This window comes from Cryptomeria japonica, unplaced genomic scaffold, assembly GCF_030272615.1.
Source record: "Cryptomeria japonica unplaced genomic scaffold, Sugi_1.0 HiC_scaffold_12, whole genome shotgun sequence".
Lineage (NCBI taxonomy): Eukaryota > Viridiplantae > Streptophyta > Pinopsida > Cupressales > Cupressaceae > Cryptomeria > Cryptomeria japonica.
Genome location: NW_026728834.1, coordinates 1897299 through 1922856, shown reverse-complemented (window position 1 = coordinate 1922856; position 25558 = coordinate 1897299). Strand labels below are relative to the sequence as shown.

General features: G+C 33.5%; 1 protein-coding gene across 1 annotated transcript in view; it reads left to right on the top strand.

Annotated features, from left to right (window-relative positions):
- The first annotated feature begins 5415 nt into the window (after positions 1-5415).
- Positions 5416-25558, top strand: part of LOC131860460 (BURP domain-containing protein 5-like) — a 38175-nt gene continuing 18032 nt past the window's right edge. The window contains exon 1 of the mRNA XM_059214862.1: positions 5416-5625. Within this exon, the coding sequence (XP_059070845.1) occupies positions 5416-5625 (210 nt within the window). The remainder of the gene's footprint in view (positions 5626-25558) is intronic.

The following is a 25558-nucleotide window of genomic DNA, read 5'->3' as shown; positions in this document are numbered from 1 at the left end:
AAGCCTTTTGACATAGGCATTTCCATTTGAATCTGGTATCCTTGTGTAATAGGTGAGCAAATGGGTTGCATTTGTCGGCAAGCTATGAGATGAAGCATTTGATAGATTGGAGTTTTTTTAAAAGGTTGTGTAGCTATTTAAGGGTCTTTAGGGGAGGCATTTCCTTGATATATTTCACCTTTTTTGGATCAATCTCGATGCCTCTATGGGAAACAATGAATCCTACCGGTTTTCTTGATGTGACAAGACACATTTCTTAGGATTGAGCCATAGTTTGTATTTTTCCAACCTTTCAAAAAATTTCCTTAAGATAGGGATGTGCTCATGTCTTGTCTTGGATTTTCCTAGAAGATCATCCATATAATCCTCCATGATTTTGTGCAAGAGGTTATGGAAAATTCTTGTCATTGTATGTTGATATGTAGCTCCACCATTCTTGAGACCAAAAGACATGACTCATCAATAGAAGGTGCCCCATGGTGTTGTGAATATTGTTTTGTGTTGATCTTCTTCTACGATTTTGATCTAATTGTAGCTAGAAAATCCATCCATAAGTGATAGAATTTCATGTCCCACTATGAGGTCTAAAATAATGTCTATGTTGGGGAGTGGGAAATCATCCTTAGGGAAGGATTTTTTCAAATCTCAAAGATCAGTACAAATGCAGATTCTCCTAGTAGCTTTTCCAATAGGTACAATGTTGGATTTCCACTCAAGATAGTCTATTGGTTTTATGAATCCATCTAATAACTTTTGTGGTTCTGCTTTGATGAGGAGTGCAATGTGTGTATGCATTTTGCATAACTGCTTCTTTATTGGTTTTGTATTTAGACAGACAACAAGATTATGAACTACCAAGTCAGGATCTAGGCCTGGCATGTTAGCATATGACGAAGAAAAATTGATCTTCATTTGTGTAAGAAAATTGATAAAATTCAGTCTCTCTTGATCTTTCTAGGACTTGGCAATGAATACATTCTTTTGAGTGTCTTTAGTACCCACTTTAATAGTGTATGTTTCCTCTATTAGGAAAGTTTACCTATCCTATTAAGGAGGAACAATGGTAGGGAGGTCAAGTCCCTCATCCTCAAGTGCCTGATCCAAGTTTTCACTTTCGGATATGAACTTTGTTTTTAACTTTTTCTTCATCCAAAGGTGCCTCAGGGAGGTTTTCACCTAGGGAATTATGATTTTTCTTGTTATTATCTTTTTTACAACTAAGGGCATTGACCTGACTACCAAAGTATCCTTTTTCATGTAATTGAATGCCATGAACTCTATTGCAGTCTTCAAAATTGCATATAGTTAGGAGAGTCATGAGAGCATTATCATCGGCATAGATGTCTAAAGTCGATCTGTCTCATTGGTCCCAATCTATGAGCTTGGGGTGAACAAGCTATAGTTTATGTGGAGTGGGGGGATTATGGGGGTGATGGTGTTGAGGTGGGTATCAAATAAAACATCATCTTTGTATGCAAAATGCATTTCATGGAACTCCTCTTCATTAGAGTCTTTGACATCCAAGGAAGGGCATAAAGGGGCACCAATGATAGTGATATTAGGCATTGGAGTTTAACCCAAGCCCTTTATGTATTTGTATGAGATGGGATTTATTGGTGCTTTGATTCCTTTCTCTTCTCACCCTAGGTTGTGTCCTTTATAACCCATCTTCTCCAATATGGCTGATGCTTTTGGATGCATGTTCTTGGGTATGTTTGTTGGTTCTTCATCCTCTTCACGATATATCCAAGAGGAAAAATTTGTCTCTAAATTTTCTTCATCAAGTGGGCCCCACTACTTGAAGGTGGTGTCTTTACATTGTATAAGAAGTTTCTGATTTTTTTTTATTTCTTTGGGTCCACCAAACAACTTAGGTGACAAGGGGAGATTACCTATTAATAAAACATCTCCTAGTTTGTATTTTCCACAACCATTGTATAGGATCTTGACGTTGGGATTTTCTTGGGATGATGTGGAGGCAACGTTTGATGCATCAGATGGAGGAGTGGGGGTAGTTTTGTTTAATGGGCAATGATATGGATGCTTCCCTTCTAGGATCTTGTAGTACTGCAAGGGTTGGGGGTCACCTTTGATAGTGATCTCTCTACCATTAAAAGGGAATTTAATGCATTGGTGGTAGGTGGAAGGAACATCTTGAAGAGAATGAATCCATGGGCAGCCAAGGAGGATATTATAGTGGAGATGAAGATCCAAAACTTGGCAAGAGGTCCCAATTATAATAGAGCCCACTTGAAGAGGCAAAGTGATTGTTCCTTTAGAAACCCTTTTTGCATCATCATAAGCTTTTATTGTGATTCTTCTTGATGTATCTTTCAGGTCCTAAGAAATCCCCAATTGCTTTATTAATCTATATGTACAAAGATTGAGTCCAGATCCACCGTCTATCAAGATCCACTTAATCTTGTGTTTTTGGATAAGGGCTTCAATATGAAGTGGTTTTTTATGGTCTTCATCTATAGGAGCATCATTAGAGGTGAACACAAGGTGTTGGTGGGTAGCAAGGTTTCTAATGAGATCTTGGAACTGGGTAGCATTGATGTTGTCAGGGACACATGACTCAGGGAGGGCTTGCTCCAAAATCTCCTTGTGGATAGGGGAAGTCTTGAGAATCTCTAGGATGGAGATCTATGCAGAGGTCTTCCCAAGATGGTCAAGGAGGTCACATGTACAAGTTGAAGACATGGGGGAGGTTTTGGTGGGGGATTGACTCCTTGAACAATTACTCTCATGTGACGAGTAGTTACATTGCAGTCATTCTGAGAAGGGGACGGTGTCGCACCTTGAATGACTATCTTAGTGGGATTAGGTCGACTTGGTAGTTGGGGTGGGGGAGAACCACCTTGGATAGTAATTCTAGGTCTATTTTGGGGTGGGGGAGGTTTAGCTCCTTGGATAGTTATGACATTGACATGGGTATCTGCAGGCTCAATGCGACCTACTAAAGAGTCACAAATTGTTACATGGTTGGTATAATCATAGTTTGCCACATTAGATGATGATCCCTTGCCTTTTTCATGTTTTGGGAACAATTCTTGGTACATCTTTAGTTTGTCATTGTTGTTAATAGGTTTTATTGTTGCTACCTCAATATCACCCTTATCAATAAGATCTTGTATGAATATTTGTAGCTTCATACACTTTCGTGTATCATGCCCATTAATACGATGATATTCACAATACTCATTCTAATTGTACCACCTAGGTTTGAGTTTATTAGGATCAAATAGGTGAGTCATCAAGAAGACTACTGCACCTTCTTGGACAAGATTTTGGAACCCTTTTTGCATCATCATAAGCTTTTATTGTGATTCTTCTTGATGTATCTTTCAGGTCCTAAGAAATCCCCAATTGCTTTATTAATCTATATGTACAAAGATTGAGTCCAGATCCACCATCTATCAAGATCCACTTAATCTTGTGTTTTTGGATAAGGGCTTCAATATGAAGTGGTTTTTTATGGTCTTCATCTATAGGAGCATCATTAGAGGTGAACACAAGGTGTTGTTGGGTAGCAAGGTTTCTAATGAGATCTTGGAACTGGGTAGCATTGATGTTGTCAGGGACACATGACTTAGGGAGGGCTTGCTCCAAAATCTCCTTGTGGATAGGGGAAGTCTTAAGAATCTCTAGGATGGAGATCTATGCAGAGGTCTTCCCAAGATGGTCAAGGAGGTCACATGTACAAGTTGAAGACATGGGGGAGGTTTTGGTGGGGGATTGACTCCTTGAACAATTACTCTCATGTGACGAGTAGTTACATTGCAGTCATTCTGAGAAGGGGATGGTGTCACACCTTGAATGACTATCTTAGTGGGATTAGGTCGACTTGGTAGTTGGGGTGGGGGAGAACCACCTTGGATAGTAATTCTAGGTCTATTTTGGGGTGGGGGAGGTTTAGCTCCTTGGATAGTTATGACATTGACATGGGTATCTGCAGGCTCAATGCGACCTACTAAAGAGTCACAAATTGTTACATGGTTGGTATAATCATAGTTTGCCACATTAGATGATGATCCCTTGCCTTTTTCATGTTTTGGGAACAATTCTTGGTACATCTTTAGTTTGTCATTGTTGTTAATAGGTTTTATTGTTGCTACCTCAATATCACCCTTATCAATAAGATCTTGTATGAATATTTTTAGCTTCATACACTTTCGTGTATCATGCCCATTAATACGATGATATTCACAATACTCATTCTAATTGTACCACCTAGGTTTGAGTTTATTAGGATCAAATAGGTGAGTCATCAAGAAGACTACTGCACCTGCTTGGACAAGATTTTGGAACACAACCTCAAGGGGCTCAGCAAGAGGAGTAAAGTCTCTCGGAATCCTATTGTTAGATTGGGGTGGTTGCCCTTGAATTGAGACATTATTAAAAGATTTTTGGGATTGATTTTGATTGTTTTGATTGTTGAATTGGTGATTGATGGTAGTGGGTTTTGGAGGAGAGGCCACAGTCTGGACCCATTTTGCTTCACTCACACCATCATTGACTATGTTCTTGTTTTTGGACCAAAATTTTGGTTTGTTATTGTGATATGAGGAGAAATTTTGACTTTATTTTTGATAATGTTTTAGGGTACCTTCCTCTAACAAGACATGTTCAAGGGCTAAACCCTTGTCAGTCAACTTCTGGAAAAAAATTATACATTGAGATGTCAACGGTCTAGATAGTTCAGGTACTAGATTTTTTCTGAAATAACTCAATTTGATGTTGTTTTGGCATATCCCACTAGAATTTCCTAATAATGTGTCACCACCTTTGCAAGAAGTTAGCAAAAGTTTCTCTAGGCCTCTATTTCATGTTACAAAGGTCCATCATAGAAACATTGTTAACAATGTTATAAGCATAGTGGACCACAAACGTTTTTGCTAAGTTTGGGAAGGAGGTGATAGAACCTCAAGGCAAGGATGAGAACCATGAAAGAGCGTCTCCCGTGAGACTCTTAGGAAAGAGCCTAAGAAGATACAAGTCACTATAAGAGACTTCTTGGCATAAGATATTAAACTCACTGACATGGTTTCGAGGGTCCCCTTTGCCCTCGTACTTTGTGAATTTAGGCATTTTAAACCCTGATGGGTATGGTGCAACTGATATGGATGGGTCATAAAGATAGGGACAAAATTCCTGAAATGAGTAAGGTTTCCTCTTGTTATTCCCTTCCTTCATTTTTTGATGATGTTTGTCATGTCCTAGATTTCCTTGATGATATCTTGTTGTGGATTTTGAACATGATGGATTGTGCTCGCATCTAGTATTGGATGGGTTATGGAAGATGTTCTACCACCACTAATATATTGATATGATAAAGAATAGCGGACATGAGATGTGATGACTGATGTCACGAGGACTTAAGTGATAATCAGTTTTGACCCATTAATTGTTGTGATGGGGGGAAGTGAGGCCTGGATAAAATTAGCGACATTGTTGAGAGAAATGGAGGATTGTGAAATGGAGAAATATGGTTGGGTAGAAGAAGAGGGCATAGAAGCATGTTGGAGAATTTATGTTATCGGATTGGATATTGACATGGAAGCCAAGAAGGAAGAAGGTGGGATGGAGACTATGAGCACGGATGCCACGAGTGCTATTGATTGGGTTTGAATGGTAGATGGGGGTGCAATTGATTGGGGTTGAAGGATAGGTGTGACGATGTGGGTAGGAGCAAGACCTCCTTGTGTTTGTTGATCAAGAATGGATTTAACAAGATTGGGGGGAAGTCGAGTTCTATTTTCAATAAGAGTCTTTATAAGACCACTAGGATTCTATCGGATGTATTTCTCCATCATTTCTTGATTGTACTTTCAAAATGTTTGTACTTTTGGGGAGAGTTCATCTTGGTCAACCATGTCAGGGCCCCCTTCTTCTTATTGATCTTGGATGTCAGGCTACGCATTTTGGGCAGATCCTTATGTAGAGTCTTGATATAGGGCATTAATGTTCAGCATGTCATATTGTTGTTTGGCCATCTTTTTCTTTCAGGATTGAGTTGTGACCATACAAGAATAACCTTAGAAATATTGATTGGAAGAAAAATATTTGATGAAAGGACTTAGAAAACATCTTGGATTTTGGATTTGGTTTGGATTTGATGAAATTGGATTGATTGATTAATGGGGTCCTTAGATTAGGACACAAGTTTGATTAGGATTTCACCTTAGTCCTTGGATGAGGATTTTAGGTGGGGGATGTTGATGAAACCACAAGCAAGGTAACAACCAAGTTGGGTAATATTTGGCCCTTAGGATAATGATCGAAGCCTTTCTTCTACTAAGGATTGACTAATGATCCCAAGAAAAATAAAGACATAAGATAAGAGTCTTGATCGACCCAAAGGAGGTGGCAAAGATACTTGGGGAGAATTCTTTCCCAAGCATAAAGACTGGATGATTGATTGATTAAGGATGAGGTCTAAATAAAACTTCACAAGGCATAAAACCTTAGTGTGAGGTTAATTTGACGAATGATTGAGAATTGATTTGATTGAGGATTGATTGATTAAAGATGATTGATTGAAGATTGGTTGATGTGCTAAGTCCTTAGAAAATGTTGATGATGAAAGATCAAAGAGAAGTGATAGTGATGATTAGAATAAACTTGATAACTAGACTATTCTTGGTATAAACATGACTCAATAAGTGATTGGTTTGAATGGTAAGTTTTATGAGGGTATGCAAACACCCTGATTCTGGTGATTGTTGGTGTTGAAAGATAAGCTAGATCCTTAGTGTAAATCTCATACTCTTAGTTCATGACTAGCATCAAACTCATTTCTATGACCATGTATGTAATCATGATATTGGTGTAGAAAGGTCCTATGTTTAAGCAAGAGTTTGCGATTTGTATACCAAAAATTTCGGTGTCTAATGAGTTGTGCTTGTGTGAGCTTCTTTTTCTTGATTGGGTGGTGGATTGACTTCTTAGGATGTTTTTACAACTTCATCTTATTAAATATAAAGTGAGCGGAGTTTTGACGTAGTTGGAAGACTTGGATTTTGTTATGACTTGGACTTGATGAAGGTTGGTTCAATGTTTTTATATGACTAGGGTATGATTTGGGTATGAATTGAATAGGACATGGAAATGATTAGGGACTAAGATATGACTCAGATTATGATGATTAGGATGTTGACTTGGATAGACTAATTATACTCTTGGCAAGAAGACATAGCAAACACATTAGCCATTGATTCAAACAAATACATCAAGAACATCATGTTACCCTAGGAAGTTGGCTGAGGAGGAAAACCTTTTCTTGTTGACTCAGGTACACACCCAATAGCTAATCAGAATATGACCACTAAGTCTCACGCAATGGATTCTCAATATTGTATTAGCCAACTCCAAACACTAATGGGAGCACAAAATGGCAAGTCTCTTGGGGGAGTTACTATCCCCCTTGCAAAAAGATTATCCACCTTTTAAAGGTGAACTGGGTGGCTTCTAATCCTGAGGCTATTAGTAAGGATTTTTTGTTTGAAGACTACTCCTTGTAGTCACCCAAGTGTGATTAAGGCCTATAGCCTTACAAAGTACTGAGAAAAATGTAGTCATGTAAGCATGATCGAGGCCAAAAGGCCGTACAGAATGCACGATATGAGAGTGAACTCTAAAATAGCTCTATCCTCCAGAATTTTCATCCCAAGAGGCTTATTTATTGTAGTGAATTGGAATGCTTGGGTTTTAGTCATACTCACTTGGGTCATTCAACTCTCACCAATGCCTATGTGAATGTGTCAAACAAATTAGGAAGGTATGCACACAACAAACTTAAAAAGATTCTGGGGTCTATATTTCTGATTTTCTATATAGACAAGAGTATACTCTCCTACCTCTACACTTTCCCCAAACACAATCAAGCACTTGATCTTTTACCCCTAATTGAAAGTAAGTGCCTAGAAAAATGATTAAGAAAATACAACATTTGGTCAAATTTTCTTAGGCAACCTACAAAACAAACATGTTAGTAGCCTCAAAGTTGGATCAATGAAATCTTTGACGAGTGGAATCTTGGGCCGATGTCCTGTAGAAGATAGTTTAGTAGTCTCGGGTAATGCACTTTTTTTTTGGCTTTTGAAATGTTTTGATTTTTATGATTTTTTGATTTTTTGAATTTTTTTTTTTTTTCAATTTTATGTCTTTTTTAGGTTTTATGATTTCTTTTTGGATTTTTTGACTTAATATGAAAAAACACAATGAAATGATACAAAATAAAAAATGAAAACAAGATCACTTATTTCAAGTGTACTCAACTTCGACACTAGGATGCGAGAGGAGAGCATACATAAGTGGGTCTTGGGTTTAAACTACACTTGCTCTTTTTAATTCGAAATCCAAATGTGTAGAGTTCATTTTAATCCCATTTTGAAAATGTGATTAAAACACACCAAACTGATTATCTAAAAAAAACCATACTTTCAAAAGTGAACTCCTTATGACTTTTTGATAAATTTCAAAAAAAAAAATTCTCAAAAATTCTCAAAGGAAAGGTCAAATTTGGACGTGTTCAACTAATTTTTGAAGACAAATCTTGAAAAAATGGTTTAAACCATAGATTAGATCTCTGAATCATCTTTCCAACACTTTTAGAAAATAAAAAATCCGAGTTAATATGCAAAGGTTATGCCTTTTTTCATTTTTTACCCTATATTTTTGCTTGTTCCTAGAGCCTCATAATCAACTAAAAATTAGTTATTGTTAATGTTTTAATGCTGAAGTTTTTATGGCCAAACTCCATGTTGGCTGGGAGATTTTAATTGTTTTATTTTTTGGTTACCCATATACGCAAACAATTAAATCTCAAGTCTTATATGTCCTATGAAAAAATTATTTCTAGGTTATGCTGTACTAGGCCCATTTATTCTATAGTTAAAATTTCATAAGAAACAGAGCACTCAGTAAAAAGTTATGGAGGTTTTCCTATGGAAACCCAAAAGAACAATTGCCATTGAACTTGAACCTTGAACCTTTTCAAAAAGTTCAAAGTTCGGGTTCAAGTTCAAAGTTCAAATTCAACTGAAGCGGGTTTCATAATTTTTGTTCATTGAACTTGAACTTTGAACCTTTTTGGTTCAAGCCCATAGGTTCAAGCGCACAAGTAAAAAAGGTTCAAAGTTCAAATTTTGGGTTCATTGTAATTTTTGGTCTTTGAACTTGAACTTTGAACCTTCTTTTCTTCAAGGTTCAAAGGTTCAAGTGCGCAGGTTCAAGCGTGCAGGTTCAAGGTTCAAGGTTCAATTTTGGAGGTTCAAATTCAGAGTTCAAATTCATCAGATGCAGGTTCAGAGTGATTTCAGCGAGTTCAATAATCCAATAACATTGGCATGTCTAATGTTTATAATTTTCAATGTAATCTATAACCATGAATTTTCTGAGAGAGAAAAAATCAATCTCAGTGCGGGGGGCATAACTGTCAACTCAACTGCTGGATCGCGCTGTATTTTTAATATGTTTTAGAAAACCTAGTTTTCTAAATTCTCACTGGCGCGATCGGACAAATATTATCACGTTAAAAAGTTATTTATCTCTAAGTATGGGTCTATAAAAATTCTGAGATAAAAGATTTGAAGATTTTTTTTAAAAAAAGTTATTTGGAAGTGGATAAAAGATTAAAGAAAAGATTAATTAATAATATTTCTAGGAATTAGTTATTGATAACTGAAAGTCTCTTAAAAACAAGAGAGACTATATATATGGGGGAAAAAGAAAAGAAAGGGGCTAGAAAAACTATGATTTTTCGAGCAACAGACAATATCCATTTTGTTTTTCTATGAATTGCTTTAAACTGGAATCGATGATTATCAATAAAATGTTATGGTGTGCAGTCTTTGAATTTGTGTGTTTAAAGATTAGCAATATTTCTTGAGAAATCTACTATGGGCATGATATCATTTTATGATCAATTATTTCTATGTTTTTTTTTGAATTCATGGTTACTATTAATTGTTAGCAGATTTATTGTGTATTGAGTTATGTTGATCCCCCTTGTCCTGTGAGGCATGAGAGAGTATTGATTAGACATCAATACTGCTGTGCATTTTCTATGCTCTAAATTTATAAAGTGAACGTGTGTTTGAATTAGAGTTAGTGAGCTCCTATTTAATCTTCAGAATATTATATTTGTTTCAGTTTGAAGGCATTGTTTTGTGTTGATGGATGAATGCTAAAGCCTTTCCATGCTTTCTGGTAAAAAGTGTCAACATTTAATTTTGTATTAAATTCATTGCAAATCATACGAAGAGCTTCCCTCTAATGCAGAGGTTGGATTTTAATTAATTCATCCAATTGTTGGTAATTTGTTTCCTTTCATAAAGGGGCATACAAGAGTTATAATTTTGTTCAAAGAAAACAAATAAATTTCAGGAAAGGGACAAATCTATTTACCAATAGATTTTTGGCAACTCTGTTGGGGACTCAGAATCAAAGATTAGTGCATTTGGTTTCCCTAGATTTTTAGATTTATCTCTGTGTGTGTAGGATTGGCGACTCTATTAAATCATCATGCAAAATCAAAAGGCTGCAAGATTGGGGAAAAGACCAAGTCCCACCAGCTTGTAAATTCTTGAGATGGATGATAAAGTGTTGCATGACTTTTGGGATCACTACAAAGAAATAATTTCTCATGTTGTAAAAACCAAACTAAGTATAACAGACGATCATGTATCTTCTCTTTTATGGAGAAGTCTTTTTGTTAGATTTCACAAGCTCAAAGAGCTAAAAGAAAAGACAAGGTTGTTGCAAGAATATAATAAAAGGTATCCCAATTGAAAGAAGAATTAAAATTTTATGATGATGAGGCTCCATTCATCTCAGTTTCATCTCTCTCCTACAACTACCTTGTCATGAATGAGCAAGAAGTTCAGCAAGAAACGGTTCAGTCTCATGCAAGTCAAACAATGGTAAGTGAGAATAATCAAGACAACATTAGAGAACCTACGAGATTGAATGAAAAAGGTTTTTTGAGGTCTTTCTATTACCTAGAAATAGAAACTTTTAGTTTTAATAGTATGGAAAGTTATCTTGTTCCAAAAAATACAAAGGATGAAAATTTTCAGATTTACATGCAACCAGAGTATGAAGCTTTCAATCTTATACATGAAGTTAATGAAAATGATTCTTTATGTTTAAAAGCTTGTGATGAGTCCTTCATAGAATCATTTCATTTTAACAGTAAAGCAATACAATGTCTTCCTAATGAAGATTGCTATATTTATGATTGAAAGATAAAAATTGACAGTATAAGGATAGAATATAAAGAGATGGTTAAAATGAGAGAAGTGGCCTCCATTTATAGATTTTCAAATTTTAAATGGAGGGTGGAGATCAAAAGATGATGAAGGGCTAGGATTGGTTTGAAGTAGTTGGCATCAATCAAGGATACCTTGAAGGAATAAAAAAGAATATAAAATTCCTTGGGGAAAAGGGGGGAAAGAAATTTGAAATTGCAAAATGAGGATGCATAGGGGGATTCAAATAAATTTGAATTTCTTTGAGAGGCTCAGTGTTGATGTGAAATGAGTGGGGAATTTAAAATTGAAGAATAATAATAAGGGGGGAAAAGAATTTGAAATTTAAAAATGAGGATGCATAGAGGGATTCAAATAAATTTGAATTTCTTTGAGAGGCTCAATGTTGATGTGACATGAGCAGGGAATTTAAAATAGAAGAATAATAATATGTGGGATTATGAAAGATTCTAGAAGAATTAATTAGGCTAAGTGGGATTAGGAAAAAGTGATTTGTAGGAATCACATGACTAGATTAATTAATTAAAATTAATTAACTGAGTGGGTTTAGAGGAAATAATTATTGGAGGGACTTTAGAAGAATAGGGAAATAATTAATTTATTTGATAAATTAATTATTGGACTATAGTGACAATATTAATTAAATTAAATTTATTCAATACTGAGAAATAATAAGGATTAACAAAATTAAATAAATTAATCATGTGAGAGAGAATTAAATTAATTAATGCAAATAATTAATTTAAGTGTCTACACAAATCAAACTCCCCTTAATCACTTTCATAACTCAAGCAACAGAAAATAACAATTTTCCTCAAACAGTTTGAATTCAAACAATAACATTACTAAATGCTGGAAAGAGATTAACAAACACAAAATATGGGTTTTGGAATGAAAACACCTAAAGACGTCTTCAAACTTCCTATCATTTCCATGTTTTTCCTAGTCAAACTATCATGCATTGCCCATGAAAAACTGTCATGCACACTTATTGCAACTTCCTTGGTTGAGAACAAAAACTTGAATTCCATGTGTGTGCCCTACTTCGATCTTAAAGGCTTTCAAAACAAAAATAAAGATTTTACAAAGCTAAGCTTTGAAACCATATAATATGCCTCTACAAAATGCCGATGATATGTCATGTCCTACTCACCAAGTATTTCAGTGGGAAATAATAAAACAAACCAATATGCCTGGTATGTCCTTGTCAGTGCGGTGAATAAACATTATAACATGTTTCAGGTAGTCACTTAGGTGGCTTAACCACTTAGCCATCACCTAGTGACTTAGTCACAACCATATATGCACAAGTTTTCAACGGCAAGCATAAAATGTCAATGCTTCAAATGTCAAGGAAATATCAACCATTTGACACTAATGCCAAAAATTCCTTAGGGGTTAACACATGCTCCAAGAGTTTAACACTAATCTATCTATATTGTCAACCAAAAATTTCTCTAACAAAACCACTCTAATAGACCGCCATGAACTTATAGAACAAATCCTTAAGTTTGGTATGATAAGCACAATATAAATTGAGAAAGAAATTATAGAAAAGATTTGAAAATCTTATCATATATCTATGAGAGTACTTGAAAATTTCTTAAAATATAGCTTCATTTAACTTTCATTGTTTCATAGTATGTAAAATAAAAGAAATAAACTTTGGATTGAATTTATCCATATTATAGTTTTCTTTATTGGCCAAGCTCACCCCGAGAAATTAAGAAATGAAGAGGTAAGGAAAACAAAAGAAAATAAAAAAATTATCAAATGGGTACCAAATAAGTTTAATACTTGGATGGTTTGGACACTAGAGTGATACTTGTCGCAATAATATCATGCCATATATATATGATAGCTGAATTAAGTCCATAAATATGAATATTAATAGAATTTGAGGGTGTCAATTTCTTGATTTCATTCTGTTAATTTTTTTTATATTTTTTATTATTTGCTATTATCTATCTTAATTCAATTATTTGAAATTATGACTAGATTGATGTAAATCAATGTTTAATTTGGGAGTGTTTTATTCTTTAAATAAATATTATACCCTACAAGAATTATTTAAATTATTTAAATTATTCGAGTTTTATCGAAAAAAAGTCATACATTTTAATCTTATATTTTGGAGCATTACATTTTGTAACATTTTAATCTAATATTTTGGGACATTAGACCTTTGAACTCAATGATGATAGTAGATTTACATTAACATTATCTAAAGTGAACCTATAGTACAAATTCACAAAGATCCCCATAGGATCTAGTATTATTATCAAGTTTTCTTAATTTTTCAAGACATCGCGTGATAAAAAGTGGAGATCTTATACTATCAAGAAGTAATCCCACAAGATTTAGTATCATGAATGAGTTTTTATGGAATGCTTTATACCATGCAAGATTTTGCTAAATATGTAACCATCCATGATTTAAGAGCTCCAATGAAAATATACAAGAGATCAAATGTGAGAGAATAAGAGTATCTATCACAAGACGCAAGTATACAATGATAATGAATTATAATGAAATAAAATTTCATTAAGAGCCAATGAGTTATATAGACCAAAATGAAACATAAGATTATCTAGTATTATGACATGTGTCGTAATCAGATTGTGACTTCAGACTTTAAGTGATAAGTATCTTATGTGTATCCTAAGTAAACTTACACAATTACTGTCAATAGAACCTAGGCGATGAGTTGATTACATAACACTCCATTCACACCAACATATTTAAAACTATTACTATTATTTTAGACTTAACTCCTAATATAATTTATATAAGATATTTCATTTAATTTGTATATTATCTAGTATATAATTTATAAATAAATATTCATACATCTAAATTCATTGATTTTAATATTTGATTAGAAGACTCAATAAGATTCCCTCATTAATTTAATTTCATATCTTAAATGTAGAATTTGAACTACAAATAGATACCTTTTCAAAAATATTAGGTATATTGAGAATCAGTTGTAGTTATTTCAAAAAATAGTGTTTCAGTTACATTAAGAGCCAATGTGTTATATAGACCAAAATGAAACATAATATTATCTAATATTATGACATGTGTCGTAATCAGATTATGACTTGAGACTTTAAGTGATAAGTATCTTGTGGGTATCCTAAGTAAACTTACACAATTAGTGTCAATAGAACCTAGGTGATGAGTTGATTAGATAACACTCCATTCACACCAACATATTAAAAAATAATGCTATTATTTTAGACTGAGCTTCTAATATAATTTATATAAGATATTTCATTTAATTTGTATATTATCTAGTATATAATTTATAAATAAATATCCATGCATCTAATTTCATTGATTTTAATATTTGATTAGAAGACTCAATAAGATTTCCTCATTAATTTAGTTTCATATCCTAAATGTAGAATTTGAATTACAAATAGATAGCTTTTCAAAAATATTAGTTATATTAAGAATCAGTTGTAGTTATTTCCAAAAACAGTGTTTCAGGGTCATTTAGTAAATAATTTATTAAATTAGTCGTCCTTCTCATCTCATTTGATTGAATTCATTAAAGTAATAATGTGTGTCTCTAGTATTATATTGTAGTTCTATATCAAGTTGGTCGATCCATATTGATTGTAAATATGATATTATAATGAGTAAACAATACAACTAGTCTTCCTCTGAGCCAAACTCTTCCTTGAAGATTGGTCACAAATTTAAGAGAGTCAAAGCATCCCTTGTGTCCACTTTTAATTCTGAATCACTTCCCTCCTACAATTCTATCCCGAATAAGTCCATTTTTGCACCCATTAGGAGTGATAGACCCCCTTCTCAAATGATCTAAATACAAATTTGTCTTTTCTTATCTTGGATAGAAAGAACCCAGATGATGTCTTGGCCATTACCCATGATTCAATTGTGGATAATTTTAGGATGTTTAAATGGGCTTTCCATGAGATCAAGGGCATCAATATCAAACTTCGGGCAGTCAATAGGAAACAAGAAAATCAAGGTGTAAAATAGTGGATGGTGGACTAGAGAAAATCAATTGTGGACTATGTGCAGAAAACGATGAGCACTGTAAGTGATATAAAGAGAGATTATGATAGAAAAATATCTTTTCTCAAAGATAAACTCAAGAAAGAATATGAAGGCAGACTGAGTCAGATGGAGAATAAATTTTAGAAAGTCAATGGGAACCTTATCTCTCTGGTTACATGTAGACACAAGGTGGTGAAGAGTTTTGTTGAAAGTGTAAATACCATGGTAGGGAAACTAGAAACTATCCATCAAGAAGCAGCTACCTTGGATGTGGATTCCATAGATAAAAAATAGGAGGAAATGGTTGGGCCATCCAAAAGAACCAAAGCCAACTTGAAGAAGAAATTTGCAAACCAAAAAATTTAGGAACTCAAGAAAATTGCTCTAAACATGACTCAACTGGAAACAAAGGTTGCGAAGGCCCTAAAAATTTTGTATTAGTTTCTTCCTCTTTGCTGTCTTTTTGCTAGGTTTTCACTTTTTGTTGACTTTGGGTTTCTATTTTAAAATGGGTATATCTTTATCCAGCTACTTGTTGTAGATCTTTGTTAAAGCGTTTTGAGTCCCTTCAAAACCTGTTTGTTCTGTAAGAAAAAATAATACAACTAGTCTTTTCTTTTTCATTTTAGCCATATGAATTATGGGAATTACAAAGAAAGTTTATCGAATTTTGCATTCAATATAAAACATTTTTTTTAAAATGCATGTATTAATATTAAATAATTTTATTTAAAAAATAAATAAATGATATATTTTAAAAATATATAAAATAACAGAAAACTATACAAAATAATCTTATGGAAGAAAATTATATTTTAAACATATAAAATTACACATCTTTTTAAAAGAATCAAGCTACTAAACTACACATATCTTTTTTAAAAATTAATAATTAAATAAATCTTAAATAAAATTAATAGAACACAAATATATCTTACTAATATACATTACTACATATCTAAAAAATATCAAAATGTTACACAGTAAAAATATGATGGAGAGATAGAAAATAATGTAATTTGAGATATTGACATTCACATGCATGTATGCTATGCATGCATCCATAGAAATATCTTTATAAAGTACATTAGTATGTGTGTTTTAAAAATATCAAATTCCCATGATTAAAATAAAATGAAGATAGAAAGAAAATAATGTGATAGTAGATATTGACCAAAAATATCAAAATATCCCACAATAAAAATAAGATAAAGACAAAAATAAAATAATGTAATTTGAAATATTAACATGCATGTGTTATGCCTACATCCATAGAAATATTTTAATAAACAATTATATGTCACTTATATCTTCCATTAGTCTCTACAAGGCAATGTTTTGTGGCTCAGAGCCACTTGAGATCCATATAACTATTCAACTACGCTTGCTATATATATTACTCTCATTGAACTTGAACTCTAACCCTAACCCTCATTGAACTTGAACCCTAACCCTAAGCCTAAAAGAATCCTAACCTAACCTAACCTCAATCCTAACTCTTATTGAACTTAAGAACTCATACCTTAATCTTAATTAAAAACTCAACCTAATCTCAAACTTGACCTTGCCCTATCCCTAACCCTAGTTCTAATATTGACCATAACCATAATTATAACTTGATATATAATCTTTATTCTAACATTAACCGCAATTCTAATGTTAACCCTAATTATAGCTATAACCCCAATTAAAACCCAACCCTAAACCTAATTTAATCTAAAATTGAATATTTCTCTTAATTAATTTGTAACCCTAATATAACCATTACCCTAACTTAATTCAATGTGGACACTAACTATAATGTAACCTTGACCCTAACCTTAAATCTACCTGAACACATTGCATTATCTACATTGAGTTGCAACAAAAAATTAAAGGATTTTTTTGTGAATTGAATACCCATATGGAGCTTTTAAATGGAAAATGACATAAATACACCAGGATAAATGTAAAATCTAGAGTTTAGAAAATTTGGTGTCCAAAAATAACTTGGAATGACTAAATGAAGAAATTGATAACTAGTCTTGGGAGAAAACTAAAGAAATGGCTGAAATATTCCAGAGATGGATGGTTATTACAAAGGGAATAAAAAAAATATGAATAAAGAGACTAAAAAACCCAGGTGGAAGTCTACATAAGTGACTAAACTAATACAAAACTAGGAGGTAATTATGAGTAACACCAAAGAGATGATTGATCTAGGAGGATTCCCATAATTGATCCAAATTGACAAAAATTGCTTATATTAATGCATGCATTATCCTATAGCATAGGTCTTTAGCTCATGAAAGTTATATCGAATAGTATGCTAGAGATGGAAATTTCAAGGATGTATATGAAACACTAATCCATGGTACACAAGTATAAGAATTCTAGATTACATGTTCATGACAAACTACTATATCATCTTGGTAAATTGTGTGGTCCAAGGGATGAAAGAGTACATGTAACTAGAGAAGCACATACTTCTCTTATTTCTGGTAATTTTGGTAAAAAAATAATAGGTTTGCCCATGCCACTTCTAGTACCTTCTCATTTATGGGAAAGCGTATTTATAGATCTTGTCAAGAGTATACCTATGTTTAAATAAGGGAATTTTAATAGATCGGTTGCACATTTGAAGCAAAAATAGAGACGTAGCACTCAAGGGGTGAACTTCATTAACAACTTGCAATGTATGGTCTATATTTTTTTATTGTTCTCTTTTTTCTTTTTCTTTTTTTTTTTTTTCAGCTTTAGTCTTTTAATTACTTACTGAATTTTATTAATTTAACAAAGTAGTTGACACATTGAATAATGGTATTTAAATTGTTTGGATTCAAATTAGGGTAAGAAGTAGTTATTTCCCACTAATTTGAGATCAATGATTGACTACTATAGGGTCTCTGTAAAGAGCACAACCCTCACCATACATTTTTTACAATAAGAAGTTTATTGGATTCCTTGCTAACCCCTCTACACAAGTTATGTGGAAAGAGGAGAAAACAAGAAAAAGTTGTATGAACTCATCTAATGAGAAGTGAGGGAAAAATAAGAAAAGGTTATATGGACTAATACTTCTAATTGGAAAGAGAAGAAAAGAAAAAAAATCATATGAATTCCTTGCTAACCTCTCTATACACATTGCAACCACAAACCCCATCAAAAAGAATATATCACATAATTTTGCTACTGTACTATAATTGTTTTTAAACATTATCCAGATTAAATTCAAACGATCAATAAAAATAAGATAAAATAATATGAAAATTACTATAAAACTATGATTATTTAAATAGAGTGTTGCCACAACCAGCCATTTACTATAAAACTGTTTGATGATTATTTAAATATCACATAAGAAATCTATATTCCCAATGACTATGGACACGTACGCCCTGACATTATATCATCCTTTTATGACTCTCACGTTTACTTCTGTATCTCTAAATCACTACAACATGTTGTCGGTGGGACTGACTGTCTTTCACAAGATGGTCATGGGGATTAGAAATAAGTCCGAGTATTAAATATTTTAATTTTTAATTAATTTTTGTCTTCATATAAATGTAATAACCTTTCAATATTGGATTGTCTTTTCGACTTCCGATGAGGACAAAAATGTGGTGGTTGTTCAGCTTCTTTGAAAGCTTCTAAATAAGCCTAATTCGAATCCAATTGCAAGGAGTTGGAGAGTTATAGAGTTATAGAGTTATAGGCATACGCTCCTTCACAAGATTGCTTAAATTGTAGAGGCTCGGGCATACAACTCTCTTTTACAGAGTTTGCCCAAATTGGATAGATTCTAGGCATACAACTCTCTTTTATAGAGTTTGCCCAAATGGGATGGATTCAAGGGCACACAACTCTCTTTCACAGAGTTTGCCAAAAATTGTATGATTCTTATATATTTTCAATGAAATGAAATTTTATATGATTTGTTGTGTTTACAATACCACAAATTCTGCTTTGGGTATTGTCCTTTGAATTGACAAAATAATTCAAATCACGGAAAAAACAGAAAAAAGAATTCACGTAATTTATGATTAATCTGATAACTTTACTTTGATAGCGTTGCTTTTCAGTTTTGCAAGTGTGAGACAATAATGTTACTGAATTCTAGCCCGTGATTATCAATAAGGTGGCTCCCGCTTCATCAGCTGATATGGACGTTGATATTTTTAAAGTTGCCTAAAGTTGGTCGACACTATAAACCAATGTAGCATACGATCTGATCTGATATCTTCCAGATATGCCACCTCATGTCTATTTATAATTTCAAAAAATATACAACTAATAACTATTCAAAATAACATTATGGAAAAAATAAAATATTTTCTATCTTAAAGTTATAAATTATTTTTTCCATCTTAAAGTTATAAAATTATATATATCTTTTCAAAAGAGTCGTGCTGCTAAAACTATAAATATATTTTTTTTAATAAATAAAGCTCAAATAAAAGTAAGAGTGCATAGAAATATCTTAGTAAAACTAGATAATATCAAAATGTCCCACAATACAAATAGGATGAAATGATTTGAGATATGGGCATGCATATGCATGTATGGTATGCCTGCATCCACAATGGTGGCTTCCCTCGTCTTAAGCTCAGTATTTATATGGACAAAGTCCTCTCTCACTTGGTATCACAGCTGACTGAGATCCAGGCCACTGCTCAAGTGCGCTCGCTATATATAAATAAAGAATTTGCAGCATCAATCAAAATTTTTGCATAGGCATCAATGATTAATGCATCTACCTCATAGCCCGTTTCCTCTATCCAAATCTTTCAGGGCTTGATTGCCTCCATGAGAGTCACATCCTTCTTCATGATGAAACAAATGTCGGTAGATTATTTCTCTACTATTTTCTTAGGTATTCCTATTCTAGACCTCATAGATTTCTAAAAAGCCTTGAAGTAACCCCATACCTTATCAACTCTAAGACTTCCCAATGCAACAATTGATTGCTTTATTTTTCTTCCTATCAAGATGTCAAAAACCCATTACTTCCTTCCAGAAATGGGAGTATCATTCAAAAAGTATAACTTTAAGTAGACTAACAAATTTCCATACTAGAACGTGCCCTTCTTCTCACCTTTAATCTTCCCTAAATTGATCAATAACTCCTCAAGCATCCAGTCACAAAGATCTAACTTGATATTTTCTCTCATCAGCTTATAAGCAGCCAAAATGCATGAACTGGAAACTGAATTCAGTCGATTAGACTGAGTTACCTTGTAGTCTACAACCATATTGCCAAATTTGATGTCAATGTCAGTGATGGTGCTCACCTTCATCGATCTCTTGCTTGATGTGGCACCGATGATCTTCCTTACGAATTGATTTGATACTTTCTTATCCGGATGTTTCCCTATTGATGGCAAACTCGTAATTGCTCGGATGGCTTCCTTAGTAATTTTCTAGGGTCTGTCCAGCCATATAAATTCCCCATGTACTCTAATTATTACATATCTGACAATCTTATCCTCGAACTCTGGCATATCCAGAATATCTGTGAACCCTAGATCTTTGATGTGTTTATATGCTAGTTTGATTTTACCAAATTCTCCCATGAGTTCATTCATATACATCCCCTTGATCTTAGAAGTTCCTAAGTCTTCTATATGACAATGAATGTAGGCCCTAACATCTTCCACATATAGCACTCCTTCCATGACGTGAGAAAATGCTCCAACTGAATCTTCCTTGTTAGCCACATGTGGAAAGAATTTGAAAATTGGCCTGAGGAGGTCCTTAAATTCTCCTATAGTTGGATTTGCAATGAAAACAAGAGCAGAAGATGATCCCAATTCCATGATTCAAGAAAAATACCTTTTGTTCACTCTCAGTGAAAACCTCCAACAAATCCTTCCAGATGTCGATGTGATCGCTCAAGAATAAATCTAATCACCTCTGAATAGCTTCTGATTGCACTAAGTTGCTCTGAATTGCTCTAAAATTGCTTTGAATGCTAGGTGGTTGATAATAAAGTGTAATCGGCATTTTATACATCGAGAAAACCCTAATCTTCCATTAACATAAATGACTACTGGTGAAAGATACCGGATCTCACTCTAAACATATCAATGTTGGATAATCCTCTCCAATATCTAGAACATCTTCCATGAAATTTGCATACCCCTAAAGCATTTGCCTTAGTTACTGGATGAGCTCACTGTCGGTGCAGCAATAGCTTCTTCTATCAAATAGGTAACTGAGACAATCCCATCTGATGATTGCTCTTCTATCTTTCTAACCCATCTTTGAGTGTGATCTTGCCGGATTTCACTAACCTTCTCTTTTCCTTTATCATTTGATCCTACATTTCTAACCGATGGATTTTTGCTTCTATAAAACTTAGCAATATGTCCAATTTCATTGCATGCATAGCATGTAACCTTGTTCTTTTGAATTACCTTGCTAAAACCGGTGAAATTTGAACTGCACTTATTAGCCATATGTCCAAATTTTCCACAAGCATAGAATTTTACATTCATTCTGGAATCTTTTATCTTATGACCAATTTTATTTCATTTAGAACATTTATAGGGAGCAGAATCAGGGTTCTAATTTGCTCTGTTTCTACATTGCCTAGCCATGTGACCAAATCTATTGCAAACAAAAAATCTACCAGTGAATTTATAAGTATTGAACTTCCTTATCAGTGCCTTATGGTTTTGATCTTCATTAGTAGTACCATAATTCTATCCTTGCTCAAATCCAAGTCCAGTGGAATCTCCAATCCGCCTCTATCTCTTCGATAACTCATCAAGCTATGTTGAGCTGATCTTGAATTTTTCTTTCTACTCAGTTGTAGTAGTTAAATAATCTCTTAGTATTGACATTTGTCTTTCAATTTCTTGCTCATTGCTATGGGATTGTACCAAATCAGACCTCAACATCTCATTTTGATGAGTCAACCTACCACACTCTTCAAATTTGTTCTTTAGGGATACAACAAGATCTTCTTCATTTTTCTTTCTATCCTCAGTCTCCTTAGACATCCTTATAGTCATAGCTTGCATTTAATTCTTCATAACCATGTTCTCCTGACTCAATTTCTGACATTGTTCCTTAAGTGCATTTTCATCATCTTGATTTTGCAAAAGTTCCTTTCTCCTAGCTTGAACAGATGATAGTCTCTCTTGTAGGACAAGAATAAATTCTTTAGCATAATTAAACTCATCTTGTTGCTTTAAGTTCTTCAATCTTTCAGCATCATAATCTTCAAGTGCCATCTTAAGCTACTTCTCCAAATCCATATCCAATGGTTCTGGTTTCAGGATCTTTATCAAGTTGTCAAACTTCCTTTGACGCACAAGGCTCTGATACCAATTGTTGGAAACCAATAACATTGAGAGGGTTGGGTGAATTAGTGTTATACCAGAATATAAGATTTTAGCCTTAACAAAACATTCATTCACCAATTGGTATATCGATATAAACAAAATTGAAAAAAGCAATGCAACCATTAAGAGAAATACATAAATGAGAAACATAACACACATTATTATACATGGGAAACCTCAAAGAGGAAAAACCATGGTGGGGTTTGTGACCCACAATATCAGTTCATTGGCCATATGAAGAGATATTAAAATATATGATGGGCCTGCACTTGCAAGAAGGCTTACAACCTAGACCACACTGCTCATCACAATAGGAGCCTCACTGACTACATAACAATCCAGACAACAATCTAGAGAAATATGAACTGCTTAATATAGCATCTCCTATGCAAGAATACAATTATGTTTTAAGATCAGTCTATTCCAGTTAAAACCCTAAACCTCAGTACCAGAATAACCCTTACAATGAGTTCCTCGCATACACAGTCTCTATGATATATTTCACATTACATTATATCCATGTATCACTTCCACATATCTATCCTTATTCAAAATGATCTAATCAATCTCCCCTATATACCCTATACAAATTTATGCCTTATGTCGGCTTACAAGGATATATACAATATCATATTAACATGTTGGCCATATAACATAAATGAATAAGCATTAAAACAAGTTGCTGATGCCGGATCCAAGATGTGTCGGCCTCTAATACCGATGACCTTTACCATACCATGTCGATCTGCATTGCTGGTGACCAAAGAAATCTTTTATCCTGTCGGTGTCGGTGCTAGTGCCGGTGTAGAGTCTATAAAGTGCTTGCCGGTACACCATATGAAGTCGGAACCCAAAATAATGTTTCCATCAATGACAACATAGTGAAACCTAACCAATAGTGTCAATTTCCAACAACCCTAACCTTAAATCTACCTAAACACATTGCATTATCTACATTGAGTTGCAACAAAAAACAGAGGGATTTTTTTGTGCCTTGAATACCTATATGGAGCTTTTTAAATGGAAAATGACATAAATACACTAGGATAAATTAAAAATCTAGAGTTTAGGAAATTTGGTGTCCAAAAATAGCTTGGAATGACTAAATGAAGAAATTGATAACTGGTCTTGGCAGAAAAATAAATAAATGGCTGAAATATTCCAGAGATGGATGGTTATTACAAAGGGAATAAAAAAGTATCAATAAAGAGACTAAAAAACCCTACTGGAAGTCTACATATGTGACTTAACTAATACGAAACTAGGAGGTAATTATGAGTAACACCAAAGAGATGATTGATCTAGGAGGATTCCCTTAATTGATCCAAATTGATGATTTATAACATCAACAAAAAGTCCTTATATTAATCCATGTATTATCCTATAGCATAGTTCTTTAGCTCATGAAAGTTATATCGAATAGTATGCTAGAGATGGAAATTTCAAGGATGTATATGAAACACCAATCCATGGTACACAAGTATAAGAATTCTAGATTACACATTCATGACAAACTGCTATATGATCTTGGTAAATTGTGTGGTCCAAGGGATGAAAGAGTACATGTAACTAGAGAAGCACATACTTCTCTTATTTCTGGTCATTTTGGTGCACGTAAAGCAGTAGCTTAGTTGCAACATTATTGTTATTTTCCTCAAATGAATGAAACTATGTAAAAATATGTAAATGGGTGTGTCATTTGTGCTACAAGTGAACTCGGTAACAAAATAATAGGTTTACCCATGCCACTTCCAATACCTTCTCATTTATGGGAAAGTGTATTTATAGATTTTGTCAAGAGTATACCTATGTTTAAACAAGGGAATTTTAATAGATCGGTTGCACATTTGAAGCAAAAATAGAGACATAGCACTCAAGGGGTGAACTTCAATTAACAACTTGCAATGTATGGTCTATATTTTTTTATTGTTATCTTTTTTCTTTTTTCTTTTCTTTCTTTTTTTCAGTTTTAGTCTTTTAATTACTTATTGAATTTTATTAATTTAACAAAGTAGTTGACACATTGAATAATGGTATTTAAATTGTTTGGATTCAAATTAGGGTAATGAAGTAGTTATTTCCCACTAATTTTGGACCAATGATTGACTACTATAGGGTCTCAGTAAAGAGCACAACCCTCACCATACAATTTTTACAATAAGAATTTTATTGGATTCCTTGCTAACCCCTCTACACAAGTAATGTGGAAAGAGGAGAAAACAAGAAAAAGTTATATGAACTAATACTTCTAATTGGAAAGAGAAAATAAAAAAAATCATATGAATTCCTTGCTAACGTCTCTATACACATTGCAACCACAAACCCCATCAAAAATAATATCTCACATAATTTTGCTGTTGTACTATAATTGTTTTTAAACATTATCCAGATTAAATTCAAAAGATCAATAAAAACAAGAGCTGTGATATACAGCTAGAGTCCCTGCCTTATGCTAAATCTGGTGAGGGAAAGGTAGAGATTGTGGGCACTAGGAGAAAATGAAATATGGGAAATGAAGAAATATCAGTACTATGCTGTAAAATCATAGTCGAATTGAGATTGCTCAAACTGTCTCATGATTTAGAGCTTAACATCTTGATTATTCAACTCTGTATTTTTTGTGCTTAGGTGGATTAAGATTGATGGGTTAAACTGAAGGCATCAAAATAAGAAAAACCGTATGAATATGAGAAGAAAAGATTTTTAATTCTCTTGAAATAGCGTGTAGGTGAACATGGACTGAAATTTATCTTTATAGTCTTTGAGGCATAAATAAATAAATAAGCATAGCACAAAATGCTATTGACTTTAGTTGCAGTGATGTGTCACAGAAAGCTACAGACATGTATTAGTGGACAACAAAAGAAATCATATCCAAATATAAGTTGTCATGAGAACCGTCAAAGGTTAAGAACAATTTTC